At 38.2% G+C, this 17833-nt stretch overlaps 1 protein-coding gene across 1 annotated transcript; it reads left to right on the plus strand.

Annotated features, from left to right (window-relative positions):
- The first annotated feature begins 13095 nt into the window (after window positions 1-13095).
- LOC133848622 (uncharacterized) lies at window positions 13096-17107 on the plus strand. Its single transcript, XM_062284259.1, has 8 exons — window positions 13096-13663; window positions 13728-13906; window positions 14800-14981; window positions 15079-15317; window positions 15398-15693; window positions 15756-15915; window positions 15979-16106; window positions 16182-17107. The coding sequence occupies exons 1-8, from the start codon at window positions 13161-13163 to the stop codon at window positions 16235-16237; spliced, it is 1743 nt and encodes a 580-aa protein (XP_062140243.1). The 5' UTR covers window positions 13096-13160; the 3' UTR covers window positions 16238-17107.
- Window positions 17108-17833: the final 726 nt, after the last annotated feature.

A 17833-nucleotide genomic window follows, 5' to 3' on the forward strand; every position in this document is an offset into this window, starting at 1 on the left:
CTAAGCCGAATCTAGATTCTCTCGATGGCCACAAATACGTCCGTATGCATGTATGTACTACGTGTGTACGTACGTCCATTGCGTATGCGTAATATGAATACAATTCATGTCGATTATCGGGTAGAACAAGATGTGCAAGAGAATTGTCTGGCATACAGGATGTACATATATTTAGATAAATCTCTTTGATATGCCAATTCGGAATTTTCGAGAGGTTTAGAGTGGTGCATAATGAACATATTCAGAGAGCGTAGAGACAATAAACCACAACATGTTTAATCAATTTGGCAGCAACTGTTTAAACGCACATATACGTAATCTTTTATGATACGTGTATCACACACATACATACATATGTATGTATTTGTTGCAATTATATATTGTTCTGTACGTAATATGTTTGTCTTTTCCATTTGAATTGAGTCGAAATATTGCAGTATGGCAAATTGAATTTCATAAATGCGCCATATAACGTTGAAGGAGGCAGTAGAAGCTAACAGCTGGAAGCGAAACGAGTAACTCATGAGTATGCCATTAAATACACAAACGAATTACCTCTTATATGGATTTAACTGCCCCCCAACTCTGGTGTTGGCAACGTGTCGTGACACGACACGAGCGAGAAATTGCTCGACTCAATCGCGAATAAGTAGCACGAAATCAATTAGTAAGAAAAACAAATTGATAAAACAATGAAAGAGCGAGCGTGACACGCTTGCAGCTCTAATTTGCTAACGATGGGTGTTAAAAATAATGCTGAAAATGAACTGAAAGTTTTTCGGATGCAGCCACGCCCACATTATCGACTCGGCATTGGCAAACTAATCAGGCGAGAGCATAAAACTTTCGATGCACTTGTTTTAAAGATTAAAAGATAATGAAAATGAAAATGAAGCGTTCGATGAGTGGGGAGGAGAAAAGCAAATGTACATATAGTATATATGTATGTAGAGAGAGCAGAGAAGGGGGAAAATAGCAAGCTGGTTGGCAAATACCACGAAATGTGCCTTCAATTGCGCCATTGGCCATTGGCCAGTGTGCAAAGTTGTTTTTAAGCCTACGAGCTGTGGTCGTTGCACAGCACTAACAAGCCACACCATCCACCCCCACCCCCACCCCAGCCGAGGCAGACAACGAAAGAGAAAGAGAGAGAGAGCGAAAGGGAGAGGGAGAGGCAGCATGTTGTGGCAGCGGGTTAAGCGTCGCTGAGCCAGTTGCCCAGATCCTGCAACTGCCAGCCAAACTCGGACTTGCGACTCGGGACGTGGGTTAAAGCTGCAGCTGCAACAAAAACAAAAACAAAATGCGAAACCACCAAACACCAAATGCTGGCGCTGTCAGCCAACAAAAGAGAGCCAGAGCAATGGGAGCAAACAGGGAACGGGGAGTTGCAAGCTGGAGCAGCGACGGCAGCGGCGACGGCGGCGGCGGCATCAACATTGTCAGTGGCCTTGGTGGCAACATTGAAGCTGGGCAACTGTTAGCGCTACTGCTGCCAGCTGCTAAAGTTCACACACACACACACACACACACACACACACACACACACACACACACACACACACACGCATACACACATCTCTTTTTATCCCTCTTCAACAACAACAAAGTATCTTCAGCTATGCGTGTGTTCAAATGTGTGTGTGTTTGTGTGTGAGTGAGCTGTGCTGTTCATTTGCGCATCTAATGAAGCTGAGCGCTGCAAATGTGCGTGGGCGGTTAATGGCTGTGGCTGCGGCTACCGTTGCCCTTCTCTCACCCCGTCTCTCCCACACCGTCGCTTCGTCCTTCCACGCGTCGCGACAGCATCGCTACAAAAAGTTAGTCAAGCATTGCGATGTTGCCGTCGCTGTCGACGCCAAAACATAACGTTTCATTAGAGATGAGCCGATAAACATGCAACCAGCAGTCAAGCAGCGTGGCATGCAACAGCCAGGCGACAAAAGTGCCACAACAAACAGTAAACTTCAAATTAACAAAATACTTGGGCAATTTTACATTAAAATATACATTAAGTGAATGAATACATATAGTGAATGAAATTTAAAGAAGAAAAAAAAAAACAAAAACAAGAAAGATCAAAAGATAAATAATAGGCTGATAATGTTAACAGAATTAATAAATCTTTTCAAACTAAATTATATTGTAAAAAGTAACTTTTTAAAATACTTCACTTTTAATTACTTAATTTTAAATTAAACTACGATAATTTGCCAAAAAAAAAGGCCACAAATTAAAATGAATAGACTGATGACTGATGAAGTATTAAGAATGATAAATTAAATAAATAAAATAATGAAAAAAATAAAACTTATTAATATTATAAAATATATATCTACAACAATAAACTTAGAGTTGCATAAACATGATTTTAGATTCGAAAAACGTTTGATAATATAAAATAAATATAAATTTCGAGTTTCATAAAAATGATTTAAGACTTGAGTAAAATAAAATAGATGCAAAAAATAAAAAGACAATGAAATTCAAAGCAAAGAATAATGAAATAAATGACACAAAAATAAAAATGAATTGTCAATGTTTGCTGTGGATGTGACGCACATATTAAAAAGGCCACAAATTATAAAATTGTAAAACATTAATGTAATTTAATTACCGACAACAAGTAATTAATGTAATTTACAGCATGCAACATGAATACTGATTTCATACAACTAATCATTGCAATGATTATATGCACAGCATTTTGATTAAATAAATATTTTTAATATGTGCGGTCGCATATGCAGAATTGTGATGCTTAATTTCGAAGGGAAAAGATAAACCCATATATATTATCTATAGCCTGGATATTTGTAGTTACTCAACACTGTTGAAAAGGGAAAAGAGTTTCTAGTGCAAAAATCTCTTTTATGAATTAATCCGTTGCAACTCCTGTGTGTGCGTGCTGTGTAAACGAATGTTTAATGCACGAAAACGAAAGCGAGAGGCGAAGAAGGAAAGGGAGATGGAGATGGAGATGGAGAAAGAAGAAACTGAGAACGAGATCACATACATAAGTGTGTCACAGTTTAAAGTAGAATTCATGATTTTTAACGCTTACGTCCTTCGTTGTGTTGTGTTTTCTCTTTCGTTTGAAAACGCCAGAAGGGAGCCGCCATCACTTGTCGCCTGTCCAGCCACTGTCCTCTCCTGTCTTTTGCTTCTCTGTTGCTCCTCTCCACCGCATCCTTCTCCTCCTCCTCGGTTTCGCCTTCTGGCCTTTTTGGCTCTGTTCTGTCCTGTTCGCAGCTGAATTGTCCTGTCGTCTACAGCACCTACATATGCCCAGAAAATACATAAGTATGTTTGTGTGCATGCATGTGTCTGTTTACATGTGTAAATGTATTCTCCGACCAGTGGTATGTGCGTGTCCACATGTGTGTGTGTGTCCGTGTATGTGTGTATGTTTGTGATGTGCGTGTGTGCGGTGTGTGTTGCTGTGTTGATGTTAGCAATTGTTGTTTTGTTGCTGCCAGCTCGCATGGTTTTTGATACACTCACTAACTAGCACTCCATTCCATCAGCAAATACGACACGCACTTTAAAAACAAAGTCGGTTGCTATTAAAAAAAACCTTTAAAATAAATTCTTTAGTTTAAAATGTTGCAATTCAAGCAATAGCAAATGCATTTTAGATCTTTATAGAATAGAACATTTTAAAATTCAAAAATCTTAAAACAAACAATAAAATTGTATTTATCACATTTTAAAAATTGTATTTATTACATCTTAAATTCAAAAATCTTAAGACAAACAATAAAATTGTATTTATTGAATCTTAGAAAAAATGAAAATACAAAAAACGCTGTTAAATTATATTATAGTAATTGTACTATAAAAAAGCAAACTTTTTTTTCTAAATAAACCTGAATAATCTTCTAAATTATAGAGTAGTACGACATAGAAATCAATAATAGAAACAAATCAAAATTAACTTAGAATAAATGACAACAATAGGTTTAGGTGTAGGTGAAACCGGCTGCCCCACGAGGGGCGAGGTCCGTAGCTGTGCCGTTATAAGGTATCTTCGTCTTAGTATAGATGCATTTTTGGCAAAAGTCGTGAAATGTCACGAATATCGTTTAGGCACCGCGATTTGAGGTATTTCAGCCGGAGCCGGAGCATTAACAAATGAGATGCTCAAGTGTTTCCTTAACTCTGCATAAATGACAACAATAAAAATATACAAAAAATGAAGAAACCAAAAAAAAATATTAATTTGTTCGGGCTTCGGGCCTTTGGATTAGTATTATAGTATTCAGTTTTAATTATATAATTTTTTTCAACTAAAAACTAGATTGAGAGAGTTGGTTTACTAAAATGAAATAGAAATAGAACATGTGGTAATTAGAATGATGATTTTATACAGTTTAATTTAAAACGCTACTAAATAAAATATTTAAATATGGAGCTTTTCCTTTGCCAGCTTTTGTGTGTTAAATTTAGGGAACTAAAGTGCTCTTGAATGGAAATCCTTTTGCTTAACAATCATTATATGGCAATTATACAATTCAATTAGGTGCAGTCATTTATCATTTGGCATTTGAAGAAATCCATTCGAAGTGTAATTAAGCTCATTATTTATTAATTAAGTGAGGGTAGACAAGTTGTCGACTAGTGGATATTTGCTGCTTGCTGGTTGCTGCTTGTTGGTTGTTGGTTGCTATTGTTATTGTTATCGCTGTTGCTGTTGTTGTTGTTGTTGCATTTTCGTGTTTCGCTGCCCTCTAAAAAATTTCACAGTTTCTTGTTTTTGGATGGGTGACCAACGCAGCATTTGGCGTTGGCGTAGACGTCGACTGCGACGGCGACTGCGACGCTGGCTTTGACGTTGGCGTTACAGTTTCGCGGTGCGGTGGCTGTCGCGTGTGGTTGGACGCACGACAACAACAGCGTTCAAATTTGAGTGTAGCACACGCACACACACACACAGAGATACTTCTGGCATACGCACACTTGTGCATAGAAGGACGGAAAGCTTTGGCACGCCAATACAATAACAAATTAGAGGCACAAAGGATTTAGCATGTGCCATGGCTTAGCTCTGCGGTTGTGCCTGCAGCTCCTTCTCGCTCTCTTTCACTCCCTCATTCCTCTGTCCACGCCCACGCCCACGCCCACACACATACTCGCAGCTAGCTGTCTCTGTCGCACTGTTATGTTGTTTATGCGTGCAAATTGCGTTCCAGGTCCGGAACTGTGCAACGCAGCGAAGCAGAGCTCTCAGCGTTCAACTTAAAGCGAGCATTACCCGCTATTACCCCGTTAGTTGCTGAGTAAAAACAAGCACTAGCCGGAAGAGTTACGATGCTTATGTCTACGTTACGTATACGAGACGTGGTTCGTTATTGTACTTGTACGTCTGTGTATGTGTGTGTGTGTGTGTGAGCTGGCCATGGGGTTAGACTATGGGGTCCGAAACGCTTTCGCTTACCATGCGCGCAAATTTCCTAAGCTTCTTTAAGCGGAAAGTTACGAGCAGCAAAGCAACAGAGCAGCAAGCGGCAACATCAACAAAAACAACAGCGACGGCAATGGCAACGGCAAACGGCAGTAACAATAACAAAAGCAAAAGCAACAATGATGACAGCGTACACACTGTGAAAATTAAACAAAAGTCCAAGGTGGCAATGGACTGAACTGAACTGGACATGCGAGGGGCGGGACAGGACAGCACGAAGGACCTATGTATGAGCGGATATTACACACACACACATATTTGTGCATACACTGAAAGAAAAACGCTCAGCCCACACACACACACACACACAGATACATAAACACAAACACAAATACCGACACACTTGGACACCCACACGCACTTGCACTTAATGAAAGCAAATACTTTCGCTGCTAATTAAATCTTTAATGAATATGAAAAAGCGTTTGTTTCAGCAACAGTCCAACATCGCTGTGCGCCACGTTTCAATCACATAAAGTTTATTTTAATAACAAATTGAGAAATATTCGGCATACTTTATGTGCTTTGGGTAATTGCAATTGAAATTTCAATTTAAAATTTGTCTTCATTATCTATTCATATTCCAATTTACAGAAATTTGTTTATATTTTTAGCTGATTTTCAACTTTAATACATTTAAATTTATTTTAATCTTACAGCTGCTTTCAAAAATTTGATTTGTTTATTTCTAATTCATTATTGTTAAAATTATTTTTTTTATTTTTATTCTAACATCGCAAAAAACATTAAAACTGTAATTTTATTTATGAATTGTCTGTTGAATGTTAAGTATAATTTAATTTATATTATCTTCTCACAAAATGAATCTAATTTTTATTAATCCTTTATTGTATTACCTTTAAGAGCAATAAATTAAAAAATCTTGTTGATTTTATGCTTTTCTATTATAATCATTAAATTTATACCATGGTGTCACATAATGAACGTAAATTTGTTCATCTATATATGTATAGATCATATATGATATTTTTATCAATTTTTACATTAATTATCTTAAATGATTTTATGTTTTATATAACTAAAACCAATTTTCTGCATTTACTATATTCAATTCATATTACGATTATTATGTTCATTATATTTCATGACTCAAAGGTTGAATTATCCAAAAAATTAAGTAGTATTGAGGAAAAGGAAACCAAATTTAAATTGGAAATTAAACTGTAATACAATTACAACTTCTGCTCCAATGCCGATATTCGTCTTAACGTATTTTTACTGTAGTCCTTGCTTCATATCATAAGCACTGACTTCATTAATAATAGGTTCTTCGCATTTATTTTGTTGCAACCTCTGTTTCTACGGCAACGTTTGCAATGCTCGTAATTTCTCTCAGTGTTGAAATGCTGCACACACACAATGCCCATAGAATGCATGCTCGGGGCATGTGAAAATGTATGCTAGAGCGTGTGTGTGTGCGTGTGTTTGAGTGTGTCTCATAGTTTGTGTATGGCTGGAATCCATGAAATTGCAGCTCAGCAAGCGGTCAAGTGATGAGAAATCGCTTCGAATTAACGCAAAAATTTATCATACTTTTGATCTATTGTAATTTATTTAAGCTCTCTCGCTTTCTCTCTTTCTCTCTCTCTCTGTGCCACACGGGCGACGCAGCTTCATAAATAATTGCAATCGCTTAACGGCAAGCTTTAAGTATTAACGGCATTTCCATTTTCGAGAATTTATTTCAATATTTGTCTCTTTCAGTTGAGCAGTTTTTGAGATCGCAACCTTTGCGATAACTTAATGCCTCAATGAATGTTTCTACACAGCAACAACAACAAAAAAATAAATAAAATAAGCGGGGAAATCAATATTATTTGTCGTTGATTTAATGGCGGAGAGTGCAAACAATAAACAATAAACAATAAGCGAGCATTTTGTGGCTTTTGTTCCATTGTTTTCTCATTTCGCAATAGGCAGATAGATATATTAATGGAATTCTAAGAAATATCGGATGAACGCGCATCTATCTCTCTGAATGGAACTTCTCCACTAATCTCTTACTCCAATTGACCTGTGCCATGCATGGAGTGCATGAAGCGAGAAAATGATTTGATTTCACACAGCGCAGTAATTAGTACTTATTGTTTTCCCTAATTCGATTTTAATTACATTCGCACACTTAAAATGACAAAAGATGTGGAGAATAAAATATATTAATATTTCATTTGGCATTCTTTTCTATCGAGGACACTGGATTATTACATACAATTCTTTGTTACAAGAATTATTATCGATGACTTATGAGCTATAGAGAGTATAACATAAATATGGTAATTTAAATGATATTGGTATGATATTAATATTTCATTTAGTTTTCTTCTTCATAGAAAGTTATTCTAAATATCGGAATAAGAAATTTGCATATATTTTGCAATTGAAGTGTGAAAGGTGTAAAGAGTTGGTTGCAAACATCATAAAGGAATAGAAATTATGTTTCTTTACATATTTTCCCTTAATGAGTAAAATTGCTACCAATCTCAAGTATACCGAATTAATTAACCGAAAAAATACAACATACTATTTCGTTCAAAATATGGTATACCATAAATAATCAATCAAAGCAACTTGGACTATCAGGCATGCTCCGGTGCTTACTTTTGGTTTTCGTTTTCAAAATCAAATTGCAACCAAACGTTTAGGTTTCTGATCAGATAAAAAATGTAGAAATTTTTCTCTTTTGTACTTGTTTTTATTATTAGTTATGATACTCTAATTTCTTTACCGAATATCGATATTGTTATTATCGGATAATAGTGTAATTCAATTGAACTATGATTATGGTATGTAGTATATATGTTAGCTTGCATAACTATTCATATGAAATTCGCACTCCATTCAGTTGATTGCATTTATCGATTGTCGATAACTTGTGCGATTAATTGGATTTCGCACCAATTTATTACAGGCCGCACATACATAATGCAATATCTGGTATCAGCAGGTGAGCACACACACACACAGAGACACCTGTGCATTAAGCACAATGATTAATGACTTGATTGATTGTGCGATTGATTGATTGAATAACTGACTTGTTGGCTGGCGACGCTGCACTTCATAAATGCATGTGTGTGTGTGTGTGTGTGTGTGTAAGGTTGCAACAATTTAATGCCAATGCAATTTACAGCTTCGTCACGCTTCTTGCACTAAGCTGCTAATTCAACCCTTTTCCCTCTCACCATCATCAGCGACTATAATAAGCAGCACATTAGCGAGAGAGAGAGCGAAAGGGGGAGTCGGAATCCTTGCTCTCTCACTCTCTCTCGCTGCGGTGTCCGACGCCTGTTTCTGTCATGCCTTTGGGGCGACAACTACAACAAGTCAAGCCCAACGTTAAATGCAATAAATGGCGTAAAACTTTGCGGTTTCCGGGCCGCACGCTCCAGTCATCAATAGTAGACATGCCGCTGCCCCCGCAAAGAGTTTCCCGCAACTGGTGGCGGAGGCGGAGGTGGAGTCGAAGGCAGAGGTGTTGCTGCCCGAACCACTGCAGCTTGCATCAACTTAAAACGTCAATGAGGGGACATTGCATTATTGAGTTGATGTTGGTCGTGGACGACAGCTGGTGGCTGTTGCTGTTGCTGCTGCTTCTCCAGCTACTCGTCCTGTTGCTGTTGCTGCTGCTGCTGCTGGTCCTTTAGTGACTTCCGCTCGAACTCGAACTCGAGCGAGCGAGCTGCTGTTGCTGCTGTTGCTGCACCTGGCTGCCGCATTGTGGTGGCACTTCGGTTGTTGGCATTAGTTTGACATTTACTTTGGCACGTCGTTAGCTGAGTGCCGTGTGCAAGGCAGCGTCCTGCCTGCTCTCTCTCTCTCTCTCTCCCTCTCACTTCCACGCTTCATCAGTCAATATATAGGTGTGTGTGTGTGTATGGAGCACATTAGAGTGCCTGCTCGGCAATTCAAATAGTTGAAATTGTTTGAGCTTGATTTAGGCGAACACCACACGCACTCGCTCGAACACACACACACACACACGCACACATGGACCAATAACAATACACACAGACTCGTACACACACACACCTGCAGCAAATTCAGCTGGCCGTGGCGGTGTCAAGTTATTTGAAGCACTTTAGCCTGGTTTACGTCTTGAGGCACGCTTTGCTCCTAACATTGTCGTCGAGGGCGTAGCCATAAAATGCAGCCAACCCAGGCACGATAACGTTCGAGAATGTTGCTGCCTGGCATCAAGAGGAGGGAGAGTGCCGAGCAGTGGGAAGGGGGGGGGACGTAGCTGGCACTCATAATGTTTGCGCTGCCAGACCCAAAGCACAACAAATTAAGCCTTTTAACAAACACAAACAAAAGTCCAATTTGTTGCCAAGTTGCGATGCTGTCCAAAATGCAAAAGCTGTTAACTGCCCAACGCCTTAGGAGACACCACGCCCACCGGCACACCTTCTGCCCACATACTTCTCCCCTCCCATTTTGACACTTTTCACTGGCTTTGCTCAAACCAAATTTGGTCGCTTGCTTACTCTTCGCTGTCAGTCTATCTGTCTGACTGTCTGTCCGTCTGTCTGTCTGTCCGTCTGTCTGACTGTCTGCCACTGTGTATCTGTATATAGAGCACTTATGTATCTGTATCTTTTGAGTATTTTTGGTGGCTGCTGTTGTGCCTTCGTCGTCGTTGCTTGTTTTTTGTTTGACTTTGATAACGGAGGGCGCGAGATTCTGCTGATGATGCTGATGAAATTTTCACAAATTTTGAAGCGTGGAAAAATTTCGAGTTTACGTTCTCTCAGCTACGTCATGTCTTTTATGGCCTGGCTTATAGCCCCTCAAAAAAAAATTTATAGAAATACAGAGGGAACAGACCAGCCAGCAAATGGAAGCAAACAGTGGCACCCCAAAAAAAAAATTCAAGCAACAATAATAAGAAAAAACGAAAGATAAACAAGCGAAATCAAATTTCTAAAGTACTGGGAGAGGGTCACCCTAATGCACTCTAATTTTCTCGCTCTCCCCCCCCCCTATTATTATCACGCTCTACTTTTCTTATAATTGAGCGATGTAGTTATTATATTTATTACAACTCAAATTTAATGTTAAGTTAAGCCAAGCTTGAACATTTGAACTATTGTTTTGAACCACTGTGCAGTCGCCATTTGCTGTCGTACACCGGATTTTGGCTACTCCATCAGTAATCCCAAACAACTTTTTTGGGTGCCTAGAAACAAATTCAGTTGAAATTATTGCAATTAGTTTGCCAAAATGACTAAAACTTACTCGTGTCGTTCTCTGTTTTCTATGTTCTGTGTTCTGCTCTCTGCTCACCCAGTTTCCGGTTTGTTGAGGTGCCTGTCGTCGTCGTCGACAATTTGCATTTGCACAAGCCGAACATAAAACACTTGAATCACAAGTGTGCGAACAGGAAATAAAGATACATATAAATTATGAAAAATGTTATGTCTGCTCTATGTATATATATCTCTCTCTCTCTCTCTCTCTCTCTCTTGCACAAAACTAAAGCAATTGCTTTGAATGGGCAAATTGGGAATTAATATGAGACGAGGGTTTCCTTCCTTGTCACAAACATGCAAACATTCATATATTCAAATTCTTGGTTTCACTTGTTGCAAAATGCAGCAAATTATTGATATTGATTTCATGTCAGTCTCTAACTCTATGATCTTCTCTTTTAGTTGCTTATATTTTTGCAGCTACGCAGTTAACATATTTAAGTTGTCTAGGTTTAAAAGGCAGCTGTATTTTACATTTTTTACTCACCATGTTAAGCTAAGAATTTAAAATTTAAATAATAATAATAAATTTTAAATTTATAATAAAAAATTTATTTTTTCTAGCACTTCCTAATTCTTATAAAATATAAAAATTATAATTTTTTCATTATTCATCATTCAATTCTAAAATTATGTTAATTTGTCTTTCATTATATATTTAACTTGTTCTTTAAATTTTCTGTTATATTTGACTTAGCCAAACAGGCTGCTTTTATTGTATTCTCTACATTTTAAATTAAATATTTATAATTCTTTTATTCTAGGACCCCTTGCTGATTCTTTTATAATATATAAATTATTATTAATTAATTATTCCATCATTTTATTCTTCAATTCTGTTAAATGTTCATTCATTATATATTTAATTTTTGCTTTAAGTCTCTATGATTATTTAAATCTACTGTAATCTTTGTTTACTTTATATATATAATATTATACAACACTACTTATCTTTATCAGCCATCATAACTTTTATGACTTCTATTATTAGCTACATCTTTGTTGATTTCATAATTTTCTTAAATTATTCAGCGCATTGTATGCTGCATTGTTTTCTCTCTCTCGGATTACTTAGTCTAGCATGATTCACAACGCTTTAGCTTCATTCATTGTTTAGCTCATTATTTCGCTATGCTTTTTTTGTTTTGTTCCTCGTCTCTATGGCATTTGCCTCAGTGTGGCGCTTCAGTAGATCAAACAAAGAGCACACGCCGCCGCCACACACAAGTGTCGCGAGTGCCATTCATCGTGGCAAGACTATCCGTAATTCTTTTACTACGGGGGCCTGGGAAACGAAACAGATGCTCGTAATCATTACAATTAACTCTACTAAGCGTCTATAATACTACATATTTGCATAGCGATGAAGTACTATATCTATGCAATTCGAGCGTGTTTTTACGTTGCGTTGCCAGGTGAAGCCCGATTGCGATTGCGACACTCCCACTTTATCAAAAATGGCGCGCTACTGTTAAAGCATGTCGTCACTGGATTTATGAGAGTGCCGTGGTCGAGTTAATTGTGGTATGATTCCAAAGTAGCAGCCGCTTCCGTTTATCTGAACAGTCGGTGGGAGAGTGATCTGGAATTTGTTTAGTTTAATCGTATATGGCAGACGCCTCAAGCTGGACCATAAACACTGTGTACACACAGTGGAGACACTGAGAGAAATGTGCTTTGAAATTATGAAATTCATAGAATTTTGTTTCAACCTTTATTGCAGTTTTATAATTTATATATCATTCAGTTACTCCTTAATGTAATAAAATTAAATTTGTAATGTTATTCTAATCGATATTTTAGAGACATTTATTATAGATGTATAGTTTTCGAAAGTGTGTCTCTTGATGTCAAACCTACCACCTTTATGACAAAAAAAAAACTATACAAATATAGGAATACGTTTTCAATATCTTATTTACAACAATATTTACATATATCCGCTATCTCTTGGGTAGAAGGTTATTATAACTTTGTGCCGCCAGGAATCAGTCTCGTTTTTAAGTACATGAAATAACAACTATATTTTTAATGATATCTGAAAATTTGATTGCGATAATTGTAAAAGTTATTTAAGAAATTATTTTGTATGGGCAAAAACTAGGGATCGTAATTGCCTTGGTATATTTTGTAATCTATGATATATTTTCAAAGTATATTTAAAATGAATACGGCGCTGTTTTGCTTTTATTCAAAAAGGGTAGCGGGTAGTTTCTAATTCTTTAATTATAGTCAACTAACTGCTGCCTTTCTCTTGGTGTAATCACTGTGTAAATGATGTCTAATTAGCAACGTATATTGTTGTTGCTTTTTTTTGCAAAATCAAGAGATGAGTCCCCATTGTGGATAGATCTACAAGATACGCGGTAACTGCGCCGTGATCACTTAGTTAGCCAACGGCAACAGCAACGACAACGACACACAAAATGAGCCAGCTGGAGGAGAATTTACCCAAGCAATTGGAGGTGACCCTTGCGATCGCTGAGCCCAACAAACAGGATGATTCATCGACAGCAGCTGGCGAACAAAATTCAAATTCAAATTCCAATTCAAATCCAAATCCAAATCAGCCTGCAGACTTTGAGACGGCAATTGATACGGCTGGATTTGGACTGTTTAATATATTGCTGCTCTTGGTGGCAATTCCAGCGGCGATGGGCACCGTGTATGAGACTTCAACGATGTCGTATATTCTGCCCAGTGCCGAGTGTGATCTGCATTTGAGTCTGCTGGACAAGGGAGTGCTGAATGCCATCACGTATGCGGGCATGATCTCATCGGCCGTCTTTTGGGGCTATTTGGCCGACACAAAAGGTCGACGCAAGCTGCTCATCTATGGCTATTTGGCCGATACGATTTGTGTGCTAGGCGGTGCGCTCAGCCAAAACGTTGTCCAACTGATGGTGTTCAAGTATTTAGGCGGTTTCACGTAAGCATTGCCTGCGCAATTCACAAATTAATGCAATCTGTTAGCATATCCATATATCCCTTAGCATGAGCGGACCCTTTGCCGTGCTAATGACCTATTTGACAGAGCTGCATGGTCGCAAATATCGTCAACGCGTTATTATGTCGGTGGGCATTATGTTCTCCATGGCAACGCTCAGTTTACCCGGCTTAGCCATGGGCATTTTGCCCCAACCCTGGGACATTGACATCTGGGGACTGTCAGGTAAGAACATACGCCCATTTTTCACACATCCAGAGAGTGCCTCACCTTGGCGTGTCCCTCAAAGTGTGTTAGACAACTATGATAACGTAGAGATAACGCAGATAGCAGCTGAGCAGCTGATAGCCACTGATTTGATTGGATTTGTAGCTGACTTTTGTCGACAGGCCTATTTCTAGATTAAGCGTACGTTGTCGGTTATATAAACTTTATATACTATTTTAAATTTGATCTTCATATCTAACAATGTAATTTCAATTGAGAAACGCTTTCGAATGTTTATTTATTTACTTTTCAAACACTTTAATTATTTCTTATAAATATTTATTAAACTTATAGTACAAATAAGAAGAGTAAATGTAAATTTATTCTTTTCTGCTTAAACAGATTAAAGCAAACGGATAAGAGGAAATCAATAGACTTTACATATTTGTCTTGTAGATTTTCCAACTAAACATAATACATATAAACGCTTCTTAATAGACTTTACATATTTTTAGTAAAGATTTTAAAATTACATTTTACTGCAAACGGAATATAATGCGAACGATTTTTTTAAGAACAACAATTAATTTTCTATATTATAGATTTTATTAAATAATTTTATGCATCAAGCAGCAGCTCTATTACATATTAAAATAATACCTTTTGTTACATTTGTATAGAATAGCTTTAAAATGATTTGTTTACGTATACGTGATTTGCGTATACTTAACACGACTACTAAAAATTCGCCATACAAGCTGGCGCCATCTTGCGCTCGTTGCTCACTGCTCGTTTACATGGCATTTGGCATACTAAACAAGTCCATCAAACTTAAACTGTTTTTTCTAGTTGAGTATTTCATCATTATTACAAAGTTTCTCAATAAATTTTGCACTCTTTGCTTTTGACAGTGCATTCATGGCAGATTTTCGTGGCAATCACGGCGCTGCCCAGCATCTTGAGCTTCGTGCTGTTCCCCTTCTTTCCCGAGAGCCCCAAGTTTCTGATGTCCCGCGGCCGCAATGCCGAGGCGCTGGAAGCGTTCCGTTTCATCTATGCACTGAATACGCGACAGCCGCGCAGTGCATTTCCCGTAAGTGATTGAATCAAGTACTTTGCCCAAGCAAGCTAAACAACATGTCAGTTGCCGTTGCCGTTGCCGTTGCTGTTGCTCTTTTTCCTTTCCCTAGATCAAGGAGCTGGCAAGCGAAGTGGCTGCCAAGTCAACGCCGCCCACGGACAGCAATTTGAAGTTACCCGAGCAGCAGCAGCAGCAACAGCAGCAGAAGGAATCTGATGTGGAGCAGGCAGCTGGCAAAGCAAAGAGCTCCTTGCGTTCGGGTCTGGTGCAGTTGCGTCCGTTGTTCGTCAAGCCGTATTTGGGTCTGTCCCTTTGGGTCTATTTGCTTAACTTTTGCGTACTTTTGGGGTAAGAGTTTTGGACGCATCCTTTGCATTAGTCTGACCAACTTCAATCTCTCTCTCTCTCTCTTTCTCTTTCTCTGGCAGTCAGAATACGATGCGTCTTTGGCTGCCGCAACTGTTTGCCTCCATCAACGAGTACCAGAAGATGATGACTCAGACCGCCGACTCCGAAACAAGCATTTGCAACATCATTGAGTATAGCGTGAATCGCACACAACGCCAGGTGGCCGCCTCTTTGCTGGATGATCCGGATCATGAGTGCACGGTGAATGTGAGTCCGTCCAGTTATACCAACAACTTAATTGTTGCTGCCGCTGGTTTGGTGGCTTATATGCTCGCCGGTTTTCTGGTCAATCTCGTTGGCTTTAAGCGCATCATGTGTAAGTGTTGATTACCACATTATCAGAGTTCAATCAGAATTAATTCTATTATTAATTTGCAGCTATGGCCCTCTTTATCGCCGGCTCCTGTGCCATTGGCATGTATTGGTCGAGCTCAGCGGCCACCACAGTGGCGCTTGCCTCCATCTTTGTGACAATGGGCAGCATTTCGGCAACGTCTGTGATCAGCGCCTCGCTCAGCATGTTTCCCACTGCTCTGCGGTGAGTTATAGAGCAAAATTATAAATTGACATTCTTATTGACTTTGGCAACTCCTTTTTGTAGCACCATGATTGTATCGCTTAGCATGATGGTGGGTCGCATGGGATCCTTGCTGGGCAACATTTTCTTTCCAGCTCTCATGAGCTTGGGCTGTGTGCCGCCTTTTCTCATGATCAGCTTCTTCATGTACTGTAAGTGAATCATTCCCATTTTTTTCCCCATTGACTGTGATTTAATCCGTTCTCTTACTTTTTTTGCCTTTGCAGTTGCCTGTTTGTTGGCCTCATTTTTGCCCATGAAGAACAAGGCTGTGCTTAAGTAGTAGCAAACAATTTCCATATTCATCAGCATTAATCCCGATCAATTTCTCTCACCTCTTTGCTGCTAGATTTAGCTATTTTTTTTTTTTTTTGTGTTTTTTTTATTGTCTCTTGTCTCTTGTGTGTTATTAAAACTTAATTTATTGCAAAAGCGACCTTTGTTGGATGATTTAATTTGTATGCAATTCCAACTGGTTGTCAATTTCCATAAACTTTGCTTAATTGCAGTTGGGGCTTCCCTTGTGCATATATTAACACCAAAAACGCGAATGCCAAAGGCAAGCAGCGCCAAAGTAGAAGCACCAACAGCAGCAGCAGCAACGCCAAGCGAAAGTAGAAGGCGAAACAAAAATGCAAAATAAAAAAAGGAAAACACAAAACTTTCCCGCCCCCAAAACACATTGTTGTTGTTGCTGTTGTTGGCCAATGGAAAATAACGACAACAACAACAACAACGATGTCGACGACGACGACGACGACGATGGCCGTGTAATTGAGTTGATAACTGCGAATAACATAGAATGTTAATCAGTTTTGTGCTCCATACCTGACGCTCGCTCAGATAGCAGCTGCGATAGTAACGAGTAGTCTAAACTACATTGAGTAGTGGTAGTAGAAGAAGTAGTTGCTGCTGCCAACCACAAAACGGAATGGAGAATATACAAAATGTATTTGAGGTGAACTAAAACTTTGCTTTAAGGTAAATACGATTAGCAAAGGAATAGAGTAATGCGATCTGACAAAGTATTTTATACTTGCTAAGCGAGAAAGTTTGTTTTCACAGCAGTTTAAAGAGAAATATATTTGTATATGAATTAGCAAGTAATTTGAGTCCGACTAGAAATATGTAGATAAGGAATTATGGTAATTAAAAAGTGATGAAACTGAAATAAATTGTATTTTTAATAACTTTATTTTTATTTGAGGCGGAAACAAGCTTTTCAGCACGAGCTAATAAAGTGTTTGAACGCTGAAACTAAAAATATCAACAAACATTTTATACCCCCCCCCCCCTTTTTTATACCCGCTAACCATAGGGTAGAAGGGTATTTTAACTTTGTAACTCCAGAAAATGTACAAATGTATGTAACAGGCAGAAGGAGGCACCTCTGCTCCTATAAAGTATATATATTCTTGATCAGCATCAACAGCCGAGACAATCTAGCCATGACCGTCTGTCTGTCTGTCCGTCCGTAAGCACACCTAGATCTGACAGACACTTGTTTGCACGCAAATAAAGTTTGTTTCAAATTGTTGTCACACCTATTTCTGTCCCAGCAACTTGATAATTTCCTAATCGCGATAGAATAATTGTAGTTTTTATGATTCCTACAAATTTGTTTGCGATCATATAAAAGTTGAAGAAGTTGTTTGAGAAATACTTTTGGTATATTTTGAATGTAGAACCATATAATAATATCTAATATATTAGTATTTTTGTGATATATTGGACAAGTTACTTAAGAAATACTTTTAGTATATTTTGAATGTAGTACTATATCGATATTCCTAAAATAACATTTGGAATATTATTAGTATTTTTGCGGTATATTTTAAAATTAATATCACACTGTTTTGGTTTTATTCATAATGAGTAG

The sequence above is a fragment of the Drosophila sulfurigaster genome, chromosome X (assembly GCF_023558435.1).
Source record: "Drosophila sulfurigaster albostrigata strain 15112-1811.04 chromosome X, ASM2355843v2, whole genome shotgun sequence".
Lineage (NCBI taxonomy): Eukaryota > Metazoa > Arthropoda > Insecta > Diptera > Drosophilidae > Drosophila > Drosophila sulfurigaster.